The sequence below is a fragment of the Aethalodelphis obliquidens genome, unplaced genomic scaffold (genome assembly GCF_003676395.1).
Source record: "Aethalodelphis obliquidens isolate GAN/ISIS:26980383/991018 unplaced genomic scaffold, ASM367639v1 scaffold57, whole genome shotgun sequence".
Classification (NCBI taxonomy): domain Eukaryota; kingdom Metazoa; phylum Chordata; class Mammalia; order Artiodactyla; family Delphinidae; genus Aethalodelphis; species Aethalodelphis obliquidens.
In genome coordinates this window covers 4,656,331-4,675,924 of record NW_020838001.1, presented here as the reverse complement: position 1 = coordinate 4,675,924, position 19,594 = coordinate 4,656,331, and the positions used below count along the sequence as shown (strand labels likewise).

The window sequence follows — 19,594 nt, the reverse complement described above, 5'->3', positions numbered from 1 at the left end:
TGAAAATATTTTAACATGATAAAATAGATAAACGACAAGGACTTACTGTATGGCACAGGTAAATATATATATGTGTGTGTGTATATATATATATAATATATATATAAAATATATATATTATATATATAATATATATATTATATATATAAAACTGAATCACTTTGCCAACACCAGAAACTAACACAACATTGTAAATCAACTATACTTCAACAAAAAGTTGTTTGTTTTGGAAAAACAAGATAAGAAAGTATTTTAACATGAAAACTCTCTTCATGAGACTCCTATTTCTGCCAGTATGGAGGAGGATTGGATATTCTGCGTGACCCTCCCAATCAAAACAACTCGCGTTCTAAGAGCATTGAGCAACTGGAACCGGGGTGCTCTGATGCCAAAAAAGAAAGGGAGAATGAAACCCTCGTTGAGAAGCCGAGTCCTGGAGCTGGGTTCTGTCCTGGAAAATTGAAGTTGTGAGCATGATTTTCTCAGTCTTTTGGGTATCATAGGATGAAAGACAAAGTTCAGGGCCCATCCCAAGTGGGGAGTCTAGCAGGGGCCTTCAACGTACAGTCAGCTGAAAATACTGCCCCCAGCTCCAAAGGGAAGGGAAAAGGCCATTTCCTCCGAGATTCGTGAAAACAGGGCAACTTTCCAAAGGTTTGAGGTTACCCTGGCTGGTGCCCATCCCTGCCTCCTACCTGGCAGAAGACTGGATATTCCACAAACGGCGCAACGATGTTTCCTGCCCCATGTGCTCTACTAGGACCTTGCCACACCCCCATCCGGAAGTAGAGTCTCTGTCCCCTCCCTTTGAACCTGGACAGGCCTCTTGACTGCCTCGAAGGATAGAATGCAGTGCATAAGTGGCCCTGGGTGACTTCTGACACCAGTTTACAAAAGGTGACACAGCCTCTACCTGGCTCACCTGTTCTCTGTTTCTCTCTCCCTCTCTCAGTGTAACTGAGCAGGACCCTATGGGGCCTTCCCAGACCAGGACCTGACCCTCTGCTCCCTGCCATGCCCTCCACCTGCCTTTTGTCTATAGAAAAACTTTAGAAAAAGAATAAATTTAATCAGAGCAGTGAGGAAATGCAGAAAGAAAGGAAAACAGTCAAGCAAGACAAAATAATAATGTTTAGCTGTTAAACAAAGTCAAGGACCTTTGGTTCCTCCTCAAGGGCTAGAGGTAATATTCTGAGCCACGTCCTGTGAGCTGTTTTGTAGATTCTGAAACCCCCACCAGGTGGAAGAAGTCAACTGTATGCTGCCCACAAGCATGGAGACCCCAGACCAGTTAGAACCAGAAGGTTGATGATGTTGACTCCTGATTACCTCACCACCAACCAATCAGAAGAAAGTCCACGAGCTGATCACACACCCCACAACCCCTCTCCCTCACCCCGTCTTTAAAACCTTTCCCTGAAAGCCCTTGGGGAGTTTGGGTCTTCTAAGCGCTGTCTGCCTGGACTCCTTGTTGGCGCCCTGTATTAAATGTTGCACTTTCCTTCACCACGACCCAGTGTCAGTAGGTGGGCTTTACTGCGTGCAGGCAAGTGGACCTAAATTGGGCTCAGTAACATCAGGACACTGGCTTTCAAGCCCTGAGCTGCCATGTAGAAAGTCCTGTCCCCTGCAGCCTCCATGTGGAGGGACTCTGTGGGCAAATGTGAAGTCAGAGGGCAGTGGCCATGGAGCCCCAGGTGTTCCAGCTGCTGAGACCTCCTGGCCAGGTGCCAGACATGTGAGCATGTGAGCCTTCCTGTGATTCCAGCCTGTAGAATGGGGAATTTGGACTTGGCCAAATCAAGGTCTGGCCTTTGTCCAGCCTTCTGGGGGGGTGATCTCTGGACCCTTGGGATTTTGTGACTGATAGGAGTATCTGTTTGCCTGAGGGTCGTACTGGATAGTCTTCACAATGTGATATAGGGCACCGGAGTGGGGAGGTGCATATGCAGATAGCCTGAGAAAGGGGACTGGCCATGCCAGAAAGAGCAACAGTGTGACTTAGGGTCCCATGATATCAGTTGAACCTGGAGACTGAAACAGCCCTATGGGCAATTGGTGGACCAATTGTGCCTATGTAATGGAGCCCCAGTAAAAACTCTGGAACTCTGGACACAGAAGCTCAGGTGAGCTTCCCCGGCTGGTGATGCTCTGTGCACATTGTCACACATTGACCCTGAAGAGTAACACTTCCCAGCCCTACAGGGAGAGGGCAACGGGAGCTCCATGTTTAGAATCCTCTGCCGCATGTGCTTCCTCACTTGGCTGATGCGAATCTGTGTCCTTTTCCTGTAATGAACCATAACCATGAGTCCTTTTCCTGTAATAAACCATAACCGTGAGTACACCAGCTTTCATGAGTTCTGTGAGTCCCGCTATTGAATTGTCACACCTGAGGGTGATTTTAGGAGCACCACCTCCCCTGACACTGGCCATTGGTGTCTGAAATGAGGGCCGTCTCAGGGGCCATGCCCTCTAACTATGCAGCTGGTTCAAAACTCCCTGCACAGCCTCAGCCCTTCTCTTCCTGTCGCCCCATGAGAGGCCAGGCACCCCCCCATTGCGTGCGAGGAAGACTGACAGTGTGTGACGTCTGAAGCCACTGGGCTTTGGAGTGATTAGCTATGTGGTGATGGGTGATGGCAACACCAGACCTCAAAAGATTCCCATAAATAAGGTGAAAGATCATAAAACACACAAGGAAACAGGAGGCCCTGAGCCAGCAGTTAACAACAGCATTGAAACTGCACACACTTCAGCTACTGAGAAAGTTGTAAACAGTCTTCAGTGTTTAAAGAAATCAAAGAGGGTGTGGGGATTAGGAAGCCATTTCCCCTCGGCTCTAAACCAACCCTCTGCTCTCTGCTCTGAGGTGCTGGAGCTGGAGCCCTGTCCACTCATTTCTCCTCAGGCAGCTGCTTTCCTGTCAGGTTCCCTCAGTACAGGCGCTTGAGGAAGACCCAAAGGCAGGAGGGCTGAGAAGGGGGTCTTGCTCCTCCTGTCTGCTGCGTGCTCCTGTCACTGTCACCTCAGCAGCCACCCTCCACCTGGCAGCAGCCTGCTCCTTTCTGAAGGGTAATCCCAGAAGCATCCTCACTGCATCCCCTCAGAAGCCCCGGCACTGGCCAGTCTGCTCCCACTTGCACAAGCCTCTCCTCTGAGCTCCTGGGGTCTAATGACCCGACACCTTGCGTATGTTCCCCTGCCCCCAGCCCCACTACCCTCGTGATACCTCGGCGTCTTCCTCTTCTGGCTTTTACAGTTCCCCCTTACCTGATTAACCATTTCCTCATACTAGATTATCTTTGTCAAAATAACTGGTGTAGTTTCTTCTTTCCTGGCTGGACCTTGACTGATAGAGTACTTTGTACCAAGAGTGGTCCCAGGAAACAGACCCTCGAAGAGGGGATTCTGGGGCTGACTTAGCCACATCCTCATGCTTGACTGTGGTGCCCATGGGGTGTGGAACAGAGGCAAGGGTGTGCTAGGCTCGGACCAGCTCGCAGAAGCCAATGGTGCATCTCTTTTAACTCTGTGTTCCGCGATGTTCCATAGGTGGCTTAAAATCGGTCCTGGTGGGAGCGTTTGCATCACAGAAATCTGCCCAAACTACAAATCAGTTATTGTTATCCCAGAGAGTCAGTTTAGCATCCAGCGTGGGTTACAAGTAATCTACAAGTAATATGCAGTGGCATCACTACTACTTGCCTTCACATCTGCATCTGACTGTGATGTAGTGCCCACAGCAGCAAGGGCCCGGGAGAGCCGAGTGGCTGCTACCCCTGACATGGCAGTGATGACCACAGGACTGTGTGTGTGGGGGTGGGTGGCTGCATTTGAGTTCCTGGAGCTTTTCTTTTTTTTTTTTTGGCCACATGACTTGTGGGATCTTAGTTCTCTGGCCAGGGATTGAACCTGGGCCCTTGGCAGTGAGAGTGAGGAGTCCTAACCACTGTGGCCAGGGAACTCCCTCCTGGAACTGTTATGGAAAGTAAATGATAAGCTCTTTAACCTCTCAGCTTAAGTCACGGTTGGAAAGCCAGAGAGATTCTACAGAGCCCCAAAATAATCCTTTATTTCTTGCAGCTATAGGTTTTTGACCTTGCTGAAAATCATAGCCCAGATTTAATTGGTCAGGTTGCAGAATTACAACATAAATGGAATCCATAGATTTTCCAGAATCTCAGGCAGTACATTTAGATGTTTACTTTGTCTGGCTGAGAGATGACCAGAAGCACAGATGTACACTGACCCCTGAGGAGTGGGTGGCCAGGAACAGATACAGCAGAACCGGATTTCGTGAGAAGGAGGTGTGGGGAGGGGTGATGTGGATGCCTCCCAGGATAAGCTCAGTGTGAAGATATTTCCAGTGTCCCATGTGAATGCCCACCCAAGGGCATCAGTGACTCAGTAATAATGCACTGGACAGGGTGACAAATTCTGGGCCAGCCCTGCCATTGCTTGTACACTGAGTTTACTTTAAAGTGTTCATGGCAGCAGGTGTGGAAGCTCTGCATGGGCCCAAGAACATGGACTTCCCCTCATCAAGCTGACCTGGCCACTGCCACTGCCTAAAGTGACAACAGTGGAGACCAACACTAAAACCCCAATACGGCACCATTCCCTGTGTGGAGGGGGGCCTGGAACCAATGTTAGAGACCTGCCAATGTGATCCTTAGTTGTATAAAGGCACAAAATAGAACTTATTTTTATTTTATTTTATTTTTTTTTTTAACATCTTTATTGGGGTATAATTGCTTTACAATGGTGTGTTAGTTTCTGCTTTATAACAAAGTGAATCAGTCATACATAAACATATGTTCCCATATGTCTTCCCTCTTACGTCTCCCTCCCTCCCACCCTCCCTATCCCACCCCTCCAGGCTGTCACAAAGCACCGAGCCAATATCCCTGTGCCATGCGGCTGCTTCCCACTAGCTATCTACCTTACTACGTTTGTTAGTGTGTATATGCCCATGACTCTCTCTCGCCCTGTGACAGCTCACCCTTCCCCCTCCCCATAACCTCAAGTCTGTTCTCTAGGAGGTCTGCGCAAAATAGAACTTAGAGGCTTAAAAAAAAATAACTGAAATGAAAAACTCCTGAAATAGGTTTATCGGCAGTCTAAGGGAAAATTACTGAGTGGAAGAGACATCTGAAGAAATATCCACAATATGGGACACAGAGATGAGAGATGAAGCTGTGACAGAGAGGCAAAGAGACACGGAGAACGGTGATTTTATGTCGCCTTTGGGAAACAACCTGCAGTTTGAAGAATACTGGTTGAATAAACTACTAGTCAGACTTCTGGGAGAAAAGAGTGAGAGGATGGACTAAAGTAACATTTAAAAGAGACATTGTCACATATGCTCCAACATGGGTGAATCTTGAAGACATTATGCTAAGTGAAATAAGCCAGACACAAAAGGACAAATACTGTACAATTCCACTTACTTAGAGTAGTCACATTCATAGAGACTGAAAGTAGAATGGTGATTACCAGGGGCTGTGGGGAGGGGGAATAGGGACTTATTGTTTTTTGGGTATGGAGTTCTAGCTGCAAGATGAAAAGAGTTCTGGAGACGGATGGCGGTCATGGTTGCACAATAATGTGAATGTATTCAATATCATTGAACTGTACAGTTAAAATGACTAAGATAGTAAATTATATGCTATGTGTATTTACAACAATTTAAAAAATTTAAAAAAATGTTGTTTGAGAATTTTCCAGAACCATGAAAGATACAAGTCAACAAATTCAGAAACCCTCGGGAATTCAAGCAGGATAAATGCTATAGACCGAACATTTGTATCCTCCCCAAAATTCATATGCTGAAACCCAATTCCTGAATGATGGTATTAAGGACCTGTGGTCTTTGGGGTGATAAGGTCATGAGCAGGGAGACCTCATGAATAGGATTTGTGCCCTTATAAAAGAGACCCCAGAGAGCAAGAAAATAGCTGACTATGAACCGAAAGTGGGCTCTTACCTGGCACAGAATTTGCTGGTGATTTGATCTTGAATTTCCCAGGCTCCAGAACTGTGAGAAATAAATGTTGTTATTTAAGCCATCCAGTCTATATGGTATTTTGTTAAAGCAGCCTGAATGGGCTAAGACAATAAATTAAAAGATACATCGTGATAAAACTGCAGAACCCCAGAACAACAGGAAAAAACTTTTTATTTTTTATATTTTAAAAAATTTATTTATAATTTATTGGCTGCGTTGGGTCTTCGTTGCTGCACGCGGGCTTTCTCTAGTTGTGACGAGTGAGGGCTACTCTTAGTTGCGGTACACGGGCTTCTCATTGTCATGGCTTCTCTTGTTGCGGAGCATGGGCTCTCTAGGTGCTCAGGCTTCAGTAGTTGTGGCTCATGGGCTCTAGAGCGCAGGCTCAGTAGTTGTGGCGCATGGGCTTAGTTGCTCCGCGGCACATGGAACCTTCCCAGACCGGGGCTTGAACCCGTGTCCCCTGCATTGGCAGGTGGATTCTTAACCACTGAGCCACCAGGGAAGCCCAAAACGGATTATTTTTGAAGGAATAATGAGGAGATTGTCATCTGAAACCTCAGCAGTAACAACGAAAGCTGGAAGTCAGTGGCGGCATCCTCACAGCCCTGAGAGAGAACAATTATCCCTCTAGTAAACCAGCCAAAATATCTTGCAAGAACAAGGGAAAAATAAAGTAATTTTCAGATGAACAAAAACCGATAGCATTTGCTCCAACGAACTCACTGAAATAGAGTTTAGAGGCTCTATTTCAGGCACGAGGAAAGTGATCCTGGTTGTAAGTTCTGAGATGCAAGAAGAAAAGATGAGTAAAGAAACTGGTAATTGTGTGGTTGAGTCTAAACCAACACTGACTATATAAACAATTTAGTAATGACTCACTGGTGAAAAAGGAAAAGATTAAAATATACTATAATTAAGGCATATAATTTATGGGATGGGTGATTAAAGTATGCCTAAGTGCTTTTATTTTCAGGGAGCAAAGTAAAGAGTGATCACTAAAACAACATAAATAGAGTATATAAGAGGAAGAAAAGTGGAATGAGGGAAAAAAAAATCAGCCCTAAAGAAGCAAAAAGGAAAGAAAAAACAGTCATGACAAATAGAAGGTGCAAAATAAGACTGTAGAAATAAATCCATATATATCATAAATATAATAAGTATAAATCGACCAAATGCTGTAGTTAAAAGACAAAGATTTTCTTTAAAAAACCCTTTTTCTTATGAAGAATTCCAAGCATACTGAAAAGTGGGAAAAATAGTACTAAGAATCCCCATATGCCTGCCATGTAGGGTCCGTGTTAGCTATTTGCTGTGTTTCATCTATATGTGAAAAGGAGAATATTAATACATATTTTATGTAGTAAACATTACATAACGAGGTAAAATTTAAATGTCAATAATGAGGTGAAGTGTTCACTTTTGAGGCCAAGCAGATATGGGGTCTCAGTAACTTTTTTTTAAAAATTAATTATTTATTATTTTTGGCTCTGTCAGGTCTTTGTTGCTTGCGGCGAGCAGGGGCTACTCTTCATTGCAGTGCCTGGGCTTCTCATTGCAGTGGCTTCTCTTGTTGCAGAGCATGGTCTCTAGGCACACAGGGTCAGTAGTTGTGGCTCGTGGGCTTCAGTGGTTGTGGCTCGTGGGCTCTAGAGCACTGGCTCAGTAGCTGTGGGTCACTGGCTTAGTTGCTCTGTGGCATGTGGGATCTTCCCGGCCCAGGGCTCCAACCCGTGTACCCTGCATTGGTAGGTGAATTCTTTTTTTTTTTTTTTTTTCTCTTTTTTAGAGGTGGGGCGGGGGGATGAGGTCAGAGAAACTGGCAGAAACCAGGTCTCACAGAGCCTCAAGGCCATGGAAGGCTTTGGAATTTATTCTAAGTGAGATGAGTGACATTGGGGGTTTAAGCAGGGGCATGACACCATTGGACTTAGAGTTTTTTTTTTTTAAAGGGAATTCGTTTATTTTTATTATTTATTTATTTATGTATTTATGGCTGTGTTGGGTCTTCGTTTCTGTACGAGGGCTTTCTCTAGTTGTGGCAAGCAGGGGCCACTCTTCATCGCGGCGCGCGGGCCTCTCACTATGGCAGCCTGTCTTGTTGCGGAGCACAAGCTCCAGACACGCAGGCTCAGTAGTTGTGGCTCACGGGCCTAGTTGCTCCGCGGCATGTGGGATCTTCCTAGACCAGGGCTCGAACCCGTGTCCCCTGCATTGGCAGGCAGATTCTCAACCACTGCGCCACTAGGGAAGCCCGGTAGGCGAATTCTTAACCACTGTACCACCAGGGAAGTCCAGGGGTCTCAGTAATTTTTAATCATGTACTTTTTTTGTGCAGTTATTTATTCAAAGGCTGCCTCTCCTATGGGCTCTAGTGAGAGGGTGGGAACCAGGTCAGTATTTCTGATCATTGTATTTCTAAATATTTGTTGCGTTTAGTAGCACAGGATTCAGCACAGAGCTTGTTTACATAGTAAACATTTAATGTAGAGTAGCTTTTATTTATTATAATTGATGCTGTTGTTATCCAAAGCGTTCAGCAGAGTGGCACAAAATAAGCAAGCAATAATTGGTAGCTTACTAAATTTATATTTATTGTTTACCATACGTCATCGTGCCTAGCACACATCATTCACCCATAAACATCATGTTTATAATAAGAATAAATAGTACTTTCATTATTCAAAATCTCTAAGTGCCTGGCACCACATTAGCAGGGGAAAGTGGAAGTTCATTCTTATTAATTATTATTATTGAGTAAAGCACTTAACACAAAGCCTGGTCCCCACTGGCCCTGAAAAAATAATCTTCAGGGGGACGGGCCTCAATTCTGGGCGTCCCCCACCCGCCCCTCCCCCGGGCCTGCGCAACGTCCCACCCCCTGCCGTCCGGCAGCCCCGCCCCCGCGGCAAGCGCCGCGCCTGCGCACTGCCCGATAGGGGCTCGGCGCGCTCAGCTCTCCACCGCCCGAGCGCGCGCCGGGCCGTGGCGGCCGGCTTGCTGCGTGCGTGCGTGCGTCTCTGCGTGCGTGCGTGCGTGCGTGCCGTGCGCTCCCTGGGCACCGCGGCCTCGCCCTCGCCCTCCGCCCCTGCGCCTGCACCGCGTAGGCCGCCCCCCGGCGCGCACCCCTTAGGCGACCCCCGCCCAAGCCCCGGCTGGCCCCCCCATTCCAAATTTAAAGGGGGCGCAGCATTCACGCCTCCCGGCCCAGGTGACCTCTCAGGGGTCTCCCCGCCCGAGGTGTTCCGCCGCCGAGGAACATGGCGAAGGTGGAGCAGGTCCTGAGCCTCGAGCCGCAACACGAGCTCAAATTCCGAGGTAAGCCCGGAGGCCCGCCGCCCCGCGCCCCCGCTTCGGCCCGCGCTCCGGAGGGCCCGGCGGCGCGGTGGTGACGTCGGCCCCCCGGCCGCGGCGCCCGCCCGCCCGCCCGCGCTTCCCGGGCCCCGAGGGCCGGGCGTCCGGCGCGGGAGTCCAGGGCCTGCTCCTCCGCAGCCTCCCGCGCCTCGCCCTCAGGACAGTCGCCTCGTTGCCGATGTGGCCGTTCCTGTCCCGAATGCGGCCTCCTCACTGAGTGTGGGCCCCGGCGGCCGCCTGTGCCGAGAAGGCTCAGGTCCTGGGTCAGAGGTCGCCTCTCGCTGGCCGGCCACCCCGCCGTGGACCCCTGCGGCCGTCCCCTGTCTCGAACTGCTCGTGGCAGCTCGGCACTTACCACTCCCTGAAAGGACCACTTTACGCACTTGTGTACCATGTCTGTATGTTAGGAGGGAAGCTCCATGAGGACAGGACTTTGTCACGTCTCTGCTTTATGCCCCGCATGCCTCAGGAGCCTAATAAGTACCTGTTGAGCAAATGAACGAAAGGGATGTACGCAGAAGTTCCCACGGAGTGCGTGGCCCAGCTTTCCTTCTCTTGCCTTTCTCGTGCCCGTTGCTCATGTCTCTGCAGCCGTGCGGGGCTGTCAGGATGGCGAGATCTTTTTTGTCCCCGGAGGCGCCTGGGACTGGAGCCCGAGGAAGCCCAGGGGGCCACATGTGTTTGTGGCGAGCCAGAGCCCCTTGAAATGTGTATCTTTATTTTTAATCTTTCCCCCCTACCTTCTCCAGCAAAATATTAGAGCCGGGGGATTTCTTCTGACTTGGTCATTCCTTCTTTCCAAAGGGACTGAGTAACTGTGTAGCAGACGTTGCTTGGCCCTTGAGAGGTATGAACGGACAAGACAGGACCCCTGCTCTCATGAAGCTTACCTTGTAGGGAGGGGCGACAAGCCAGCACATGAGAGTGTTTCAGGTAGTGGTAAGTGCTGTGAAGGAAATAAGACAGGCTGGCATGATGAGAGTATGCTTGCATTGGACGGCCGGGTCACCGCTGTGTCGCCAGCACTTGGCCTAGGGTAGCTGCTCGATAGATGTTTGTGGCATTGGAATGCCTGCTGGCCACAAGGCACCCCACTTTAAATGTACCGGCAGGAGGTAGTGTCCGGTAACTGACCCAAAGTTACTCAGTTGGCAAATGGCACACTTGAACCCAGATTTCAGAGTTCACACTTGAACGGTTATGCTATCCGACCCCTGGGAAATACTCCAGTGCTGTGGCTGTCACTTAGCCTCCCAGGTGAACAGTCTCCAGATTGTCACATTTGGAAGTGACTCCAAATATACAGACAACTGAAGGTTTTCAGTTAAAACAAACAAACACCCCAAAAACCTAACGTGGATTATAATTCCACAACCGTGCTATAGCTTATGTGATGTTCTCATCACCCGCCTGAGAAAGGAATCCAGGTAACTCAATTGAACATGGAGGGTGATGGTTTCCACTTGAGTTGTCTGAAGTTCTCTACCCTGGAAGCCTGGCTTAGCTACTCCTGGGAATTGGCACGTTCATTCATTTAGTCTGCAGACATTTCAGTGCCTGCTCCATGTGTCAGGTACCAGGAGAAGATGAGGCACATCACATGTAGGCCCCTGCTGTCCCTCAACCCCCCACCCCAGAACTTAGGTGTAGGGAAGAGAGCAGATGACAGAATCAGCCAGAGCAGTGCAGTGATACAAGGTAGTCCAGAGTACTCTTGAGAGCACTGAGGAGGTCAGCTCCGGAAGGAGGTGTCATTTGAGCAGAGTTTAAAGGTCGAATGGAAGCAGGTGAAAAGGAGAAATGGTTGGGGAGCCTGTCAGGTGGAGGAAATTGCATGTACAGAGGCACGAAGACTGAGATGATTGGGCTCCTTTGGGATGCCAGTAGTGTTTCGGAATGACAGTGACAGAGCATTTGTTGGGGTCACGAGGCAAAGGAGGAGATGAGGCTGTCTAGTAGACAGGAGCCAGTTCGTCTAAGGCCTCCGTGCACAGGCACAGCCAGTGTCCAAGTTCATATTGTGTTGTGTCTCCTCGGCTAGTTCTTCCTTGATTGATCCCCTGCAACCTTAACCCCACCCCTAGTACATACACTCCTCTAATGTGATGTCATAGAAAGAGGCACTAATTGGAGAAAATTAAAGTTTTTGTCCCAGTTCTTTTACTTAGTGATGTTTGACCTTGGGCTGGCCACTTTGCTCCCCAAAGCCTGGGATTACTCTTTACTCCATGGGAATGGCGCTCATATCTCCCTTGCCTCGTGCAGAAGGTTTTGTTGGTGTTATGGCTGTTCAGCTGCTTTGCAAATGTGCAGTATTATGCAGAGATTGGTTGTATTTACGCTACTGGTTTCATCATTTCAACTTCTCTACCTGAAAGGTATGGCAAAGAAGAGTGATCTGTCTCTGGCCCAGGGTTGACCAAAGTAATGATGGCCAAAGTCACTGGATATTTTTGCTAGGGAAGTGATCCAGGAAAGTTACGGTGTCAGATTGTTGAAGGCTGTTGGCTTGTGGCTTCAGAAGAGGCATCTGCAGGCATATGTATGTAAACCACCTTATGATTTGTTTGTTGGTTAGTGTTAAACTGAGGACTAAGATTGTGAAATCAGAACAGAGGCTCAGTACCCTGTTTTGCTATATAGACAGCATTTGTTTCAGGATGCGAACTGGCACATTTCACTGGTGTCTTCCAGATGGCTTGGGGTGATGATGCTGACTTCATACGGTTCACTTAGATGAATCAAACTCGTAAGCTAACTTTGCTTAAGAAGATAATAATTAAAATGCTTGTCATCCAGAGGAAAAAAATTAGTCATCTTTTAAGTGCAGCCTAAGATGATATGGGGTTGTATATGTTGGATATATTTTCGTCTTGGGCATTTTGTGTGATTCTTTTGAAGTTAAGCATGTTGCAGAAGAAAAGAGGACACAGAGTTACAGGACCTCGTTCAGTCTTACTTTTTTTTTTTTTTCCGGTACGCGGGCCTCTCACTGTTGTGGCCTCTCCCATTGTGGAGCACAGGCTCCGGACGCGCAGGCTTAGCGACCATGGCTCACGGGCCCAGCCGCTCCGCGGCATGTGGGATCTTCCCGGACCGGGGCACAAACCCGCGTCCCCTGCATCGGCAGGCGGACTCTCAACCACTGCGCCACCAGGGAAGCCCTCGTTCAGTCTTATAGAAAGTGCCCCGCTGCACTGTGTTAAGTGTCAAAAGGAGAAGGATTCCTGGCCTCCTGAAAGAAGCATGACGCTGTGACATTTGCCTTGGTGACACGGTAGGATCTGTTTGGATTGGGAACACCTTTCTGAACGAGTTAAGCGCTTCTAAAACCTGTGAGGTGTGTGCTTTGCATCGTTGCTCTTTCTGTTGCTCTTACCTCTTCCGAGGCCAGATCATTTTCTTTTTCACTCTGAGGTCCCACTTGTTGCCCAGCTCAATGAGAACTTTTTCAGTGAGTCACTTCAGGGCGTTTTGTATCTCTTTTCTTTTCTCCTCCTCTCCCCCTTCCACTGATTCCATCCATGGTGAGTGGTATGTCTTGTATTTTCTTGGTCATTGCCCAGGACTCTTAATCCTTCTTCACATTCTAGCATTCTCCCGCATCTCGTGATCCTGTCACCTGAGAATGGTCAGTTAACCGTCCTCATGAGCTGATTAGTTAAGATTTAAACCTGCTGTGGACCCATTACTTTTGCTTTATTGTGTGACTAAACCAGTGGCCTTCTAGAAGTCTCAGGTAGTCCTGCTGTTGGTCAGTGTGGGTCACAGGTGGGGTAGCACCACTGGATTGGTGTGGTTGATTACCACTTTGGGGTGGAAATAGGAACTTGGGTAGATAGGTTAGGGACAGTCTCTTTTGTATAAGGAAAGCGTGCTTAGAATCATTAGTTCACCCTCTTAAGTTAACGTGTAGTTTAGTATTTAGGAAGCTAAAAAATATAACACCTTGTAGATATAGTCTGTTCAATGCAGTAATTATCTTTCAGATGCTAATTACAGCATTAATTCTCTAGTTTTAGCATAGCACTGATTTCCTTAACATTTCATGATCACATAGAGCGGACTGTGTTTTACAGCACAACAAAATGTCAGCAGTGTGCTTAAGATTCTTTATGGTAGTGGTTTAAATCCATCCTGAATAGATCATCTTCATTTATTTAATTATTAACCAGCTTGCTTATAAGAAGCAAGTGGCACTAAACTTACCAACCTTTAGTCAAACTTAAATCTTCATAGATTGTGAAGTAGAAGTTAACTTACTTTTACCCACTTATTTACTTCTCTTCTTCACAATTAACTCCTTAAGGAAGAAATGGATAGTTCTCGGCTATGTGCTTACATGGTGATAGTTCCTTGTGTGTGGTTGTAACATGAACACAATTTTCTTCATGATAAACCTGGTAGCTTTGCATCCAAGTGTGGATTTATTAAAATAATTAGTCTGAATTGATGCTTATTAAAGAGGTGAACTCTTAAACATTATTAACACTGTCTTTTATTTATTAAAATTATATAGCATCTTTCCTTCCAGTGCTGAAGGCAAAGTACTGAGAACTTTGACCCTGTAATGTTACCACTAAGTTGCTGAAAATGAGGGGAGGAATCAAGGGAGTAAACTACATTGGTTATACTCATATACTACCCTTAGGCTTGATTTTTAGAACCTGAAACTTGAATTTTTACATAAGGAATTATCTCCAAGATTGCTTCATATATCTCCCACTTGTATTTGAAAAATTTGCCGTCTGAAGGATGACCATGGTTTGGAACAAATGAGCATAGCTTTCAGCAAGATGACAAGAAAGACCAACACGAAGAGCGCTGAGTTCCATTAGTCAAGACAGGGTTGCCATTGAGTGTCTTTAATAAAATAAAATAAAAGCCTTCTGAGCAGTTATTTTGCACTGGGGATTGTGTTAAAAACAAAGTTGCATTATGGCTTCCAGGCTTGCCTCCTCCTTTTCTATCATTCTAGGCCCCCCTCTCTAGGCTGTCATCAGCGTAGCATATCCAGGATTGCTTTGGCCCTTGTTCGGTGGATGTGCACATTCTTTGAAGTTTTTACCTGACAGACCTAGGCTGCTAGCTTTACAAAAACAACAGTTGTTTAAACAGCTTCATTATGGGAACAAAATTACTGAACTTGACAATCATTTTAAGACGATTTTTAAAAATGCCAGTGTGGCAAAATAGTATCTCTAGAATATCTGTTTTTCAAAATGTTAAATATGCTGTTTTAACAAAAGCTGTTGATGTCTAGAAACAATGCCTTAATGTGCTTTTGGATTTTCCCCCGTGCATGGAAAAAAAAATCGTTGAGAAAATGCCATAGTCCCAAGGGAAAAATCTTGAAGTGCTTTCATTTAATAATTTAGCATTAATGGCACAAAACTGTAAAGGTGCAGAAATACCTTCCTAGAGTTTTCCTTCATCCTTTCAGAGGGGTTATTATCAGTTTTTGACTAGCAGGTTACTATTTCTTTTCATCTGTGTCAAGTATTGTCTTCTTTTCTTTTCATCTTCTTTTCATCATCTTCTTTTCATCTGTGTCTTCTTTTCTTTTCATCTGTGTCTTTTCTTTTCATCTTCTTTCTTTTCATCTGTGTCAAGTAGTGTCTTCTATCAGGCTTTTGGCTGTGTTTGTGTGTGCACGCCCATGTGGGCACCTAAAGTGTTGCTGGTGTGCACACATTCTCACAGGTACCCATGATGTGTTTGAGTTAGTATCCAGTTGGCATTTCAGTAGGGTCTTACAACCTTAGCCTATTTGGGAGGGGTGTTAGGGAAATAGATATTTGCGGGGAGAAAGAGATGGAGACTTTTGTCTTTTGGCTTGTACTTGAAGACAATGTTATGGCCCCCTGGACCGTTTACCTAGATTTGAATTGCTTGCGATGTGGCTTGTAACCTTTATGACTCTAAGTTCCTTGGGCTGTCTTTAAAGGCTGGAGGGTGCTCAAAGACTGGAGAGGAACAGAACCCCGCACCAAGGGAGCTGGGAGCAGAGGGCATATTTGTAAGGGGCTAAGTGGTAGAGGTCCACCACTTAGTAGACCCCGCAGTAGGGTGGGAGTTAAAAGCAGTGGCCGTAGTGGAGCTGACATTCATTTTGCAACATGAGAGGAAAGAAAAGGTGAGGGAAGAATGAACGTTTCTAGAAGATAAATGCTTAATTTCCAGAAGGTAGACCACAAAGTCGAGGGACTGTGGTAGATGCTTTATGTCCTTCATCTTACTATGTAATCTGCAGCACAGTCCTGTGGTGGCGTTACTCGGTGGTTAGGGAGCCTGCTCCTGGAGGAGGCCACTGTGGCACACAGTGGTGCAAGGAGTCAACACAGGTTTGTCTGGCGTCAAAGCCCTTTTCTTTCACATCGACTCTAGAATGAACTCATAAAGGGTTTCATTTTGGAGGGAGGGAGGCAGAGAATTTTTAACCATTAAGGAAGTGTTAGGAGCTGTCAGGATAATTTCTTAAGAACATTAATTAATTAAGAACTATTATTTGTGGAATTTTTAGGAGGGATTTCTCAGCATACTTTTTAAAAAGTTCATGCTGGTGACTCCAAAGCACTCTTCGGTTTACCTTGTGAATATTCGGTTTTATAGCAGGTGTCATTGGGGTGTCATGATTCTCTACATTTAGAACACATTTAACTTTCCAGTAATTTGCACATCTGCTCTGGAGTCTTTGGAAGGTAGGGTGAAACTTACAGGTAGAGATTTTCACAGGTTTGCACATTTGTGAAGTGGGAATTTTGAGTTCAAAAGGGTGCTTATTAAGATACGAAGGTCTGAAATAAGTGACCTTCATAGGTGCTACCTTAAACCTTACAGGTGGGGCTACAAAGGCAGAGAAACAAATAAGTGTGAATTAACATATAACTAGAGATTTCTCAAATGTTGAAAGAGAAAAACTCAAGGTGAATATCAGAAAGTGCTGTTTTATTCTGTATACAGGAGGTATACTTTGGGAAGTCATCATTCCCCCAGATGATGACATCCATGCATATGAATCAGATTGGAGAGGCTTTGGAGACATGCATGGGTATGATGATTCTGTGCGTAATAGGTGATTGTCCGATTGAGAGCATTTGGGGTTTCTTCCTTTTCCACAGCTCATCCTTTGAGGTTTACTTCATGAACAGATGACCCCCCTCTTGTCTGACGGAGTATAGCATAACTGTGACTCAGGGTTGGTTTGGTCACCGCATCCTGAAAGCTTCCTGTGGGCCAGGCACCGGAGTGGGGACTGGAGAGGAGTCCCGGCCCTTAGAGTTTCCAGCCTCCAGGTGGTGGGAGGATGGAGGAGAATGTGGAAATGGGCCACTTACGGGCTGTCCCTCACTGGGAGCTTAGAAAAAACTGTTAGTTCAGCTTTGGGGTTTGAACCTTACAGGAAAGGTGGGATTTGAGATCTGTGACTTGTGCTAGGCATTTTTCTGTAAGTGCTCATTTATTCTTAAAACAGGTCTAGGAAGTAGATGGTTACCATCCTCAGGTTCATGACCTGAATTAGAGGTAGAACTGGGATTTGAACCAAGATCTGTCTGACCGCAAAGCCCATGTTGTTTATCATTACATTGGCTGTATTGCTCCCCTTAAAAAGTGAGTGGGAGTGTGGCTCACTAGGAAGGCCCGGGATTTTCTTATTTATTATGTTGTTAGGAAGAGGAAAGGAGGACTGGAAATAGGACAGTGGGAATTGAGAAGAAGGAGTGAAAGAGAAACGAGATATAAAAAGGAAGGAAAGGTGCTTAATTGTCATTGTGATCTAGTAATGGCTTCTTTGTCGCTGCTTCCACGCAGTGCAGAGTTGTTCTGGAACGCTAAAGCGACTGATTAAAAACATCTTTGTACTAATTCTGTTTCCCCTCAGAACTTTTGTTCTAACTTGATCACTTCTGATTGTGTCATTCATGTATGGATGTTGAAAATTATGTGCTAATGTTATCACCACATCTTTCCTTCTGCCACCCACTCCCCACTCCAAGGCCTTTATTACCTCAGTGTCTGTCATCACAAACAGTGCAGGTCGATTGGGTCCTATTTTGCCTTTTAATTACATCACTCAGCAACATTTACAGTGTAGTAGCAAACAGGGAAGGAAAGGAATGGTACCTAGGTCAGTTTTCTCTTTCTCTCCATTCTCGGAGCACCCTCCAGCCTTTAGAGAACCCAAGGAACTAAGTGTTCCAAGCCACATCACAAGCAGTTCATATCTAGGTAAACAGCCAGTAGTATCATCATCTCTATTTTAAAAATCAGAGAAACTGGGCCCAGCACTTGGTGGAATGCATAATTTGCACCTCGGGCTTTCAAGCCTCTAGAGCTCGTGTGCTTTGTATTACAAAGGGAGGCTTCTGTTCTTACTCTTGCTGTCACTTAGACACTCAGCTCACCTCCCCACCCAGCTTTGATTTCCTCTTCTGTTGGATGAGGAAGCTTGAACTCAATGCCACTTTGTGTTCCTTCCAGCTCTAGTCTTGAAAACATGTGATTAAAATTTATTTTCGCTGAAGAAGAAAGATGGAAAGCCCAGGAGGGCAGAAAGTGGAGTTTGTGTTTCTCTTAGAACCTACCATTGCTTTGCACTAGTGGGCTCTCAGATTTTTAGTTAATGAGCCGCCTTGTTCCTGTTGCAAAGCTCACTATATCCTAGTAACCTTTCTTGAGTATTCTTGGATATTCTTATCCAGTTCCAGTGTTTTCTGCATCACCTCAAACTGTACAAATTGTGTACCACTGCATGTTTTGTTTTTTTTATCTTTTTTTTTTTTTTGCGGTACGCGGGCCTCTCACTGTTGTGGCCTCTCCCGTTGCGGAGCACGGGCTCCGGACGCGCAGGCTCAGCGGCCATGGCTCACGGGCTCAGCCGCTCCGCGGCATGTGGGATCTTCCCGGACCGGGGCACGAACCCGCGTCCCCTGCATCGGCAGGCGGACTCTCAACCACTGCGCCACCAGGGAAGCCCTGCATGTTTTGTTTATGTTATCCTCTCCCTGTGCTTTATTTACTGATTGCTTTGTCTTCCATGCTATAGAATGCAAGCTCCTATAGGTTTTGTTTCTTTTGTTTTCCCCAGTGGTAACTGATAGAATATATTCTTTTCTTCTGCTAGTAACCCCAAAGAAGTTGGACTTGGTCATCTTTTCAGTGTGTGGTTTGACCATTTGAAATAGAAGCATATGCACAAGAATAAAAAGAGGGATTTGCTGAAAAACCAAAGGTTTGTCCTTGTGGAGACTTATTTGGATTCCCATTCTGTTGGTTGAATTGATTTGTTGGCATATAAGTGTGTCCTGATGGACTGCTCTGAAAATCTAAATCCGTGCTTTTTGACCTTTTCGAAGTCAGACACTGCTTTACTAATTGGATGAAGAAAAGCCATGAATCACTCCTTGGAGAATCTGCAGATACACTCCTCATTCAAAACTTCTCATGTAATTTGGGGACAGGAGGACCACAGTTTACTGTGGGTGCCTAGTTGACCTCTGGTTCAGAGAGTGGCAGAGGGGGAAGAAACATGAGAGGTCATCTGGTGAAGTCCAGAGAAAACTTGGTCAGTTTATTTGGGTCTCTTTATTTTATTCTTTCAAAAAATTTTTAAATGGATGCCTTCGTTGCCTTTGCCCTTCCTAGTAAGGTTGTTTCTTTTTTTTTCTCTACGTGCCTGACTTTGAGCATAGTGCTTTGGCAGTTAGTCCTCTTCAGTAAATGTGTGAGTGTTGTCCCGTCTACCTTTAAAAAAGAATAACTGCTTTCTCAGTCTCGTTTGCTCTCCCTAGCTATTCCCTTCTGGAAGTAGCTTATCCTAGCAAGCCTCTGCAAATAGTCTTAATCACCATTCTCTCACCACCCATTCACTCCTAAAGTCATTGCCTGGGAACCTTATTGCTTCATTACTGCATCTGTTGTTGTATTTTTATTCTTTATCACCTGTGTACCCTCTGTAGCATTTGACACCTGTTGCCATTGTGCTACTTGACACTCTTCCCTTCACCTTCTGTTTTTTTTTTTTTGCGGTACGCGGGCCTCTCACTGTTGTGGCCTCGCCCGTTGCGGAGCACAGGCTCCGGACGCGCAGGCTCCGGACGCGCAGGCTCAGCGGCCATGGCTCACGGGCCCAGCCGCTCCGCGGCATGTGGGATCTTCCCGGACCGGGGCACGAACCCGTGTCCCCTGTATCGGCAGGCGGACTCTCAACCACTGCGCCACCAGGGAAGC

The 19,594-nt window shown here is 46.3% G+C and overlaps 1 protein-coding gene across 2 annotated transcripts in view; it reads left to right on the top strand.

Moving 5' to 3' along the window:
* The first annotated feature begins 9,077 nt into the window (after positions 1–9,077).
* VAPB (VAMP associated protein B and C) overlaps positions 9,078–19,594 on the top strand; it is a 48,008-nt gene continuing 37,491 nt past the window's right edge. The window contains exon 1 of one of the 2 annotated variants that reach the window (XM_027086895.1): positions 9,078–9,328. In XM_027086895.1, coding sequence (XP_026942696.1) covers positions 9,271–9,328 — 58 coding nt within the window. In that variant the 5' untranslated portion in view covers positions 9,078–9,270. The remainder of the gene's footprint in view (positions 9,329–19,594) is intronic. The other variant, XM_027086893.1, reaches the window with a different exon arrangement.